Raw genomic sequence first — 9297 nt, 5'->3', positions numbered from 1 at the left:
ATGTTCTAAACAAGTTTAAGGCTAGATGTGCACATCTGGAAGCTCTGAGTGGAAACTTAATACAGTAACTCTTCACATAAAGTCATCTCGGTTAACATTGTTTCTTTATTAGGTTGCTGATCTGTTAGAGAACATACTCGTTTAAAGTCGTGCCGTGTTCCGTTATAAGGTTGTTTGGCTCGCCCTGGTCCACCTACCTGCCAGTCACAGCTCGGGGGCTTGCCCCGCCCTGCCCACCCAATACTTCTGCTGGGAAGCGGGGTTGCGGCATGGGGGCTGGCCCCGTTCTGCCCGCCTGGCATTCCGGTTGGGGCACGGGGGCTTACCCCACTCTGTCCACCCGGCATTCCAGCTGGGGAGCAGGCAAGCCCTCGACCCCGCTCCCTGGCAGGAGTGCTGGTCAGCCAGAGCCGGGCAAGCCGCCGGGCAAGCCCCCGGGCCCTGACCCCACTATGCTCCTGCCTCAAGCAAGCTTCACGGTCATCACTGGTGAGTACAGTATTGTTTGTTTAAAATTATTTAAAACTTATTCTGTATGTATATAATGTCTTTTGTCTGGTGAAAAAAATTTCCCTAGAACTTAAGCCACCCTATTTACATTAATTCTTATGGGGAAATTGGATTTTCTTAACATCGTTTTGCTTTAGTAGCATTTTTCAGGAACAACTACAACATTAAGTGAAGAGTTACTGTAAGTACTTTCAAAAGACTGTATCAAAACAGGTGCAGTTGTTTTGAAAACTTTCATGGGAGGGGTTCCCAAAGCACTTCCTGCTTTATGAGCTGTACCCAACACGTACAGCCGTGAGGGGGGACCTTTCCCAGAAAATGCTCTTCAGTTTATAGGGCAGGCACTGATCTAGTAGGGCTGTAAGAGAACCTGGCAACAGGATTTTGATTGGGACTGAGAGGCTCTCTGGTATCTCCATGTGATTTAAAAAGATTCACAGTCCTGGCTCTGTTCGTTGGGACTACTTGTATGTGTAATTGTTTGGAGCATTCAGTCTCATGATGGTAAATGCTTCAGGACAGGGACTTCTTTATACATGTTTGTAAAGCACCTGGCATGCTGTGCACATTTTGTAAATCGTAATTTCATGCTTCATGTTTTCAAGACCTTGTTCTCTCTTCAAATATCCTATTTTATTGTAAAGGCATGTACCGAGGAGTGGGTAGCAGAGTGAGGCTAGCTGTCTGAAAGGTTCCTGAGCCAGTGCAGGGGAGAATAGATTTGTGTGTGTGTGTGGGGGGGTTAATATTGATGTATCTTAGTATTCCTTTAGAGTCTGATACTACCCATTTATTGTAATGTCAATAGGAGTAGACCTTTTAGAAAGAAGCAATGTGCATTCCCCCAAGTTCTGCTGAATCAGTATGCTGACTAGCATCTTCAGCAGACATATGACATCCTATAAGGGCTATGCTACATAGAGATCACCCTAACCCCTGCTCCAGCATACTATTCAAGAGCGTATTAGTCTGGAGTCCTTTCAAGTTACTCTGCAGGTGTGTCAGAAAGGGAAAGGATAAGAGAGGTTTTTGGTAAGGCATTGGCTGGGGAAAATGAACCTGATGGCAGATTACCTGTTCTGTAAGGGAGTCCTGACTTTCCAGTGTGGGGAGCGGGTGAATAAATGGATGAACATAGGAGCTGAGATAGGTCCTGTTAAATTTTTTAATTCTAAACTCGTTATTGGGGGATGGGGAAGAAGAAGAGTGACATTATTTAATTTGTCTTCATTTTCTTTATTATGCCATGTAAATAGTTCATAGATTATAACAATCCTTGAGAGGGTTATTTCATTTTAAATACCAGAAGTAAGTTGAGCTTTGTGAAACCCCAAAAGGGAAAACAGTACTTCTGCATAATTATCTGGCCAGCCAGACCATTCCATGCTAGACAGGAATTTCAGCTTTGTTACCAGCTTTTGACCTCCCAATTCATGGAGTATTCTAATGTAAGGGATATTGTGGCAACAAAGGACAGTCAGAAGGTAACAAACCCAGAACTTAACCACGGTAATATGGTTGCTAGCTGGGGATGAATCTTCATCTTCAGTGAGACAAGCAAGAAGAATATCCGCAAGATTCAGATCTTTTACCTTGTTTTGGTTACTGTAATTTATATAGCAAATACCGCACAGCCCTTGGAGCACCAGGATCCTCACATTTGCTGAAGTGTCTGGCATGTTCAAGATATCAGTTAGGTCCTGGATGTATTCTGATGCGCATAGTCCAGCATTTGGCCCACCTGCAATGGAAGAAGCTATCTGTAGTAGGTCATTGGCTAGTTCATCGTTTGCATGTACACTGGAAATTCTGAGCTCAGGCTACCACAGAACCTTTAGATTAGTTCCATTGTGCGTGCCACTGAGGAAACTATTGTATAGGTGAAGGACAGCCATGGGGCTGAGGCCCCCTCTACACTGGCAAGTTTGTGCGCAGTGAAGCAACTTCGAGTGCTGTAACTCCTGAGGCGTACACACTGCCAGGCCGCTTAGTGCGCAGAAATTGTGCACGTTCTGTGCTCTAACAAAACCACCGCAGTGAGAGGCGTAGAGCTTTCTGCGCTGGGGCTACAGCACTGCAGCGTCCGTGTCGACACCGTGGCAATTACAGCGCTGCAGTTGGCCTCCGGGAGGCTTCCCACAATGCCTGTTCTTGCCTCTCTGGCCATCGGGTTGAACTCTACTGCCCTGCCCTCAGGTGACCAACCGTCAGCCCCACCCCCATACATTGCTTTGCAAATTTGAAAGTCCCCTTCCTGTTTGCTCGGCGATGCGTGCAGTGGTCTCAGCGCATCTTTCCAGGTGGCCAGGCCTGCTCCACGCACCAGGCGTAATGCCAAGCTGCTGGACCTCATTGCCATTTGGGGAGAGGAGGCTGTCCAGTCCCAGCTGCACTCTAGCTGTAGAAATTGATACCTATGGACAGATTGCTAGAAGCATGATAGAAAAGGGCCATGGCCAGGACCCAGAGGCAGAGGACTACTCAGGAGCTCTTTTCTACCCAGAGTCGCCTAGCCAGTCACAGCAGTCGGATCTTGGCGAAGTGCAAACAGGAGAGGAGGCCCCTGGTAAGTGGATCTGATTTTGGGAATTGCTGAAGCAAGTTGTTGGGGGCAGGAGGGTTGCAGAAAACAGGCTGGTCTCCCACCTCATGCCTAGTGTGAGTGGTGGAACGGGTTATTGATACACTCCCTCACTTCATGGGAATCTCCCTCGGAGATCTCCAGGAAATGCTCATGGAGATACTGGGCAATCGGCTGCCTCAGGTTCCTCGGCAGAGCTGCTTTGTTTCTTGCCCCATTAACGGTAACTTTCCCACACCAAAAAGAAAAGGAGTACTTGTGGCACCTTAGAGACTAACCAATTTATTTGAGCATGAGCTTTCGTGAGCTACAGCTCACTTCATCAGATGCATACCGTGGAAACTGCAGCAGACACGGTATGCATCTGATGAAGTGAGCTGTAGCTCACGAAAGCTCATGCTCAAATAAATTGGTTAGTCTCTAAGGTGCCACAAGTACTCCTTTTCTTTTTGCGAATACAGACTAACACGGCTGTTCCTCTGAAACCTTTCCCACACCACTGTGCCATCATGGGAGGGACAGTACACATTGCTGCACACAGGCTAGCCACATAGGGGCCAGGGTGGAAGCCACAGGCTTAGAGAAGACCCTCCTTTGTTTCCCTGCTCACCCTCGGCTGTGAGACATCTTCCATAATCATCTCCTGTGGCAAGTGTGGGGACAGGAATGATTATCAGGCCCACCCTACAGTGTTGTCTCTCCCCAAGAGCCACATGCCCAGTGTACAACAGGGTCCAGGAACAGTGATTTACCCTGTCCCTGTGGCTACTTACCACTTTGGGGGTCTTGTGGCTTTATTGGCAGCAGAACACTTACAAAGAACTAGGAAGCATCCAAGAAAAACTAAGGAGGACTTTATGCATGAGGTTATGATGCACTCGGCTGCTGAGAAGGAATTGAAGGAGTGGCGGGACAGCGAGAAGAGGGACCAAAAGGAGAATGTGGCACACCAGAAAGAAGCCACAGAGCGGCTCTTAACAGTTATGGAGTGCCAAGCAGCCATGCTCCAGGCGATACTAGCTCTGTGCCCACCCTCCCCTGCAGCTGCTGTTGCAAAACTTTCCCATGTGCGCCCCTCCCCCCCCCACACTGTCAGCACACTCTTATCAACCCCCTGGCTCCAGTCTGTACCTGCTGCATTCCACTGCTATCCTGCACAGTCCAGCCCTGTGGACTCCTAGTACCCATTGCGCTCAACACTCATCCCTCTGCAGTTTAGCCCTGCATCTGCTGCATTGTACTCCAAAGGAGAAGGTTGGGTATGATCCCTGGACATACAACAAATCTGTAGCCGTCCCCGCACCCCTCCTCCTCTTGAGACCTTCCCTTCCCCTATTCCCTTCCCTGCTGATGATTTTTTTCTTCATTTGACTCTCTCCTCTAATTGTTTTTGAATAAAATAATTGTTTGAAAGCAATCGTTATTCTATTAAGTAAAAGCACAAAGAGCAATGGAAAGCAAGATACAATGATGTTAAGGTCCCTTCTTGCATCATGTGCACCAATCACCTCCTAGCATTACAAGCACTGCAATTCTGAGCATAGCAACAACTATGAGTGGCTTTCAGCTTCAAATTGCTGTCTCTCAGCATCCCTGTTCCTTATGGCCCCGCCCTGTGCCCCTCTAATATCCCTGGTCTCTGGCTGTTCAAACTCAGCCTCCAGGTGCTGAACCTCTGCGGTCCAGCCCTGAGTGAAGCTTTCACCCTTCCCTTCCCAAATATTATGGAGAGTACATCATGCGGCTATAAACATATGAATATTGTAATTGGCCATGTCCAGCTTCCCATACAGGCATCGCCAGCAGGCTTTTAAAGGGCCAAATGCACACACCAGTCATTCTGCACTTGATCAGCCTGTTGTTGAACCACTCCTTGCTGCTGTCCAGTTGCCCCATGTACGGCTTCATGAGCTATGGCATTAAGGGGTAGGCAGGGTCTCCCAGGATCACAATGGGCATTTTGCCTTCCCCTATGGTGCTCTTCTGGTCCGGGAAGAAAGTCCCTGCTTACAGCTTCTTGAACAGGCCACTGTTCCAAAAGATGTGTGCATCATGCACCTTTCTGGACCAGCCTGCGTTAATGTCTGTGAAATGCCCACAGTGATCCACAAGTGCCTGGAAAAGCATTGAGAACTACCCCTTGTGATTAATGTACTCAGTGGCACACCAGGTGTGGGGGAGGCAGGGTCAACCAGGCAGGATCCAAGTGTTGGGGGCTCAGTGTGGAAGAATAAAGGTGTGGAGATGAGAGGTTTCTGTGTGGGACAATCTGAGTGCACAGAGGCTCATTGGGGAGTTCCAGGTGCAGGGACAATGGGACTCTGCAGGGGCTTCCAAGTGAAGGTGGTTGGGGCTCAGTGGAGGAGTCTGGGGGGGGGTCTAGGTGCAGCTAGTTGGGGGTCAGTGTCATGGGGGTCTGGATGTGGGGACTCAGGGTGGTACAGGAGGAGGGTTCATCACTGTGGGGGTTTGAGTGCAGGGAACTCGGGGGGGTACTCGGTGCAGGGGGGCTCTGTGTGCAGGGGTTGAGGTTCAGTGGGGTGGGGTTTGGGTATGGAGGGCTAGGGGGGTTCTGGGTGTACAGGGTAAGTTTTGGCATGGGTGTCTGGGTATGGGAGGTCTGGATGCACAGCGGCTGGGGGAGCAGCTCCCCATACAGTGATCTCTCCCCCTGCAGCTAAGGAGAGGTGGGGGCAGGCAGGAAGGGAGGATGCTGAGCTTCCTGAAGCTGGGGAAGGTTTCTGGGGGTGGGTCTGACACAGCCCTAAACACTCGTTGCAGGGGAAGAGGAAGTCCTGTCCTCTCCTGCCTCCAGCCCAACCAGGACTAGCAGCTGATCCTGGCTCAGGGTAGGAACCACTGGCTGGGGTGTCTTCAGCCCCACAGTGATTTACCTCTCTGCTGGCTGCCTGAAACAATGTACCTGCACTGTTAGGGAGTGGTGTGTGACTGCTCTTGCAACTTCCCTTTGCTTCCCTGTCAGAAAGTCATTTTTCTATGGGGAAGCAAAGAAATCTGTGGGAGACATGAATTCTGCACATGAACAGAATTCCCGCAGGAGTAGTTTGTGTTTTTTCAGAACTGCATTCGAAGTTGGTAGCAATTTAAGCTGCTTACGTTGTGTTGTTCTTTAATCTGATTCTGACATTTATCATCTGAATTTCCTGCTATAGGGCATATTTATCACACATTTTTCCTTTTTATCAGAACAATAGCACATTGCAATTCAAAAAAAGAATTTCATGTCCTAAAAAACATTTGGGGTCTTCGTCCAAGGAATAAATGCTGAGAAGGCACTTTGTGGCATCACTGTAACTACTAAAATGCAATCTAGTTATATAAGCGTAAATCTGTCACTGCCCCCTCTTTTCTCCCCTTCTCTCCATTCACCACCATTCCCCCTCTGTCAATGCAGAATTCACTGCATGCTGCAAAACCAATGTGGTATCACTAAGGAGTGGCAGTAATGGGACAGAATTCGGGGATCTCACACCAGTTGTGCACAACCAAACACAGCTACATGGATTAGCCGTGTAACCCAGCAACACAGGCAGGTTGAGGGAAGAGTTGAGAGCAGGCTCAGTAATGTTATTGGTTCAGCAGTCATTCCCATCAAAGAGCTACAGGTGAGTTTCAGAGAACGTCTTCCCCCACAAACTCATCAGGTCTCTCCAGTGCCCAGCCTGGTTCATTGGGCTGTGCAGTGGGGTCAGGATTTGCCATTTAATGCAAGAAAACTGTGAGTGGCAGCAGATGGAATAGACTGGAAATAACTTCAGAACAAGAAACATGGGTTGTCGTCTGCAAATGTTGCCCTCTGATATGTAAAAAGATTGTCTGTCTATGAACAGCACAGTGCCTAGTACACAGTAAAAGCATCTCTGCATTAGCTTTGGGCTGATAAGCCATTTTTAGTGGCAAAAATATTCATTTAAGTGAGCATTTTAAAATGCAGACATTACAAGTAATGGTGATTTACATGGGTTCTTGGGCACTCTTGTTGCATAAATCCACTGATAGCTGCCAGTCTGGCTTCTGAACTTGGCTGAGCTATTCTCTAGAAAACTTGGCCAGATTGCAGAACACATGATGACTTAAATTTTTCTGTGGAAAAAATTGTGAGATGAAGACATCATGTTCATTAGCTCTCTCACTGCATGACCGCCCTCCCTAGTCCAGATTCTAGATAGCCAAAAACCTGACTTTCACATCTACTGAACCACTTTCTTCTTGAGTTTTTGGCTGACTTTACACTCCCTAAAGTAATAGAATATCTGCCAGCAGTGTGTACTTGGATCACAACATACCAGTAACTTTTCTCTGTACCTTTTTTTACATTTAGAAGGGGGATCTCCTCTACCCACAGTGGTACTATGACTAACATATCACATTTCTGAACATTGAGGGCAACTGATTATGAATATTTCTGACAATTATAGTAGGCTTGCTGTCTGGCAGGCTCAGAGAACCCCTTCTTTTCTTAAACAAGCTCAGTATATTATTACTATTTATCCTTACTGTTCATACAGTTTTAAACTTGTGCAGTGGTTCTCAACCAGGGGTATGCGTATCTCTTGGGGTACGCAGAGGTCTTTTAGGGGGTACAGCAATTCATTTCTAGATAGTTGTCTAGATTTTCAATAGGCTACATGAAAAACACTAGCAATGTTAGTACAAACTAAAATTTCATATAGACAATGATTTGTTTATATTGCTCTATATACGATCCACTGAAATGTCAGTACAATGTTATATTCAGATTGATATATTTTATAATTACATGGTAAAATGAGAAAGTAAGCAATTTTTTAGTAAAAGTAGTATTTAAGTGAGGTGAAACGTAACGGTAGGAAAGACAAATCAGACACTTGAAAAGGGTACAGTAGTCTGGAAAGGTTTAGAAACACAAAAGCAGCTCCCAACAGCTGAAGAGAGGGAATGAAGAACACCATACCCAATTAAAAGGATAGGAAAAACTTAGGACACAATGATAATAAGCCAACACCAAAGCAGCTCCCTTCCTAGGCACGCTTTCCCTGATGACTTCTTCATCTTGTTACAAGAACTTTTCCCCTAGCATATTTTTTGGGGGTGGCTGGTCCTTTAAATTTTTGCAGAGCCAAGCAGCTGCAGTTCTAAAATCATTTTGTAACCAGCACCTGCTGAATTTCTTTTCCAGCTGGTGAGTACCTGTTCTGTCCCTTCCCTCCTCCCTCTCCCCCTTACTTTTTTTATTGCTAAAGATTAAGGTAGGTGAAAAACAGCAATATTGCTGAACCAAAGCATTTAAAAATCATGAGATTTTAAGTAGTAATAATCATTGGGGTTTTTTTTGTCTTCTGCTCTTGGAGGCTTTAGTGTTCACATTTTCAAGTGTTTCTCCACAACTGCAAGAGCTAGAAATGTATCCTTTTAGAAATGGAAGTTGGGGTTTTCATGTAACCATTAGGAATCCATAAATTAGGGCCTTAACTTATTTTTAAAAATGTAAGGCCTTATTTCCTAACTGACTTCACTGGGAGCAGGACTGGGTGCTATATATTCTGAATTTCATAAACTGTTTTTAGTAGTTGTAGTGGTGCAGGGGAATGGCCTTATTTTAGCACATATATGAAACCGTAGGTTTAAATTATACTGAAACAGCAAACAAGCCAGTTTGCCTTGTTACCTGTGTACACTAGCAGTCCAATATTTTTTGCAGCTTGGGCTCTCTGTTCAAGGGGTAGTTGTGTGTTCCTCACATCGGTGCCATATCTAACAATTTTTTGCTTATGAAAAATGCTGTCAGTTGGATTGTAGGGCTCTTCCTTCACAGAAGAGAAAAAGGCTTTGATGAAAGTTTCATAACAAGCTTGGAGCTTCTTAAACATACTTTCAATGACTCCTCAAGAAGTTGTACTTAATAACTTTCTTCAATGTGTGTAGAAATCTGTGTGCTCTGAAATTAAATAGGAAACAGCTGGAAAGCAACAGTTTTAATTCTGATTATGAAGAAAATCCCTCAGGTTAGTAACTAAGCAACACTTTAGAATAAAGTTAATAAACAGAATGAAAAATGGAGGCAGCTCTTTGTTGTAACACAGAATCTGATGACATCAGAGGATTTATTTTAGCAAATCAATGTTCTATGCCCTAATGCCCCCATTTCATTATAACACATTATCTTCTTCAGATGTCTGAATGTACATGTGTTCTGTTGGTTTACA

At 45.8% G+C, this 9297-nt stretch overlaps 1 protein-coding gene across 1 annotated transcript; it reads right to left on the bottom strand.

Moving 5' to 3' along the window:
• Window positions 1-1715: 1715 nt before the first annotated feature.
• Window positions 1716-9286, bottom strand: ARMH2 (armadillo like helical domain containing 2). The gene is made up of 2 exons (XM_048840026.2): window positions 8760-9286; window positions 1716-2251 (listed from the first exon to the last, which is right to left on the bottom strand). Exons 1-2 carry the CDS (start codon window positions 8959-8961, stop codon window positions 1806-1808), a joined length of 648 nt encoding a protein of 215 aa, XP_048695983.1. The 5' UTR covers window positions 8962-9286; the 3' UTR covers window positions 1716-1805.
• Window positions 9287-9297: the final 11 nt, after the last annotated feature.

This window comes from Caretta caretta, chromosome 2, assembly GCF_965140235.1.
Source record: "Caretta caretta isolate rCarCar2 chromosome 2, rCarCar1.hap1, whole genome shotgun sequence".
NCBI lineage: Eukaryota > Metazoa > Chordata > Testudines > Cheloniidae > Caretta > Caretta caretta.
Note: the sequence above shows the minus strand (reverse complement) of the source record. Positions and strands in the feature narration are given on the sequence as shown.

Coding starts and splice junctions, on each gene's coding strand:
- ARMH2 (XM_048840026.2), bottom strand. CDS start 8,961: ATGTTTAAGAAGCTCCAAGCTTGTTATGAAACTTTCATCAAAGCCTTT. Junction 2,252..8,759: donor TGGACTGCTAGTGTACACAG/GTAACAAGGCAA, acceptor CTTCCATTGCAG/GTGGGCCAAATGCTGGACTA.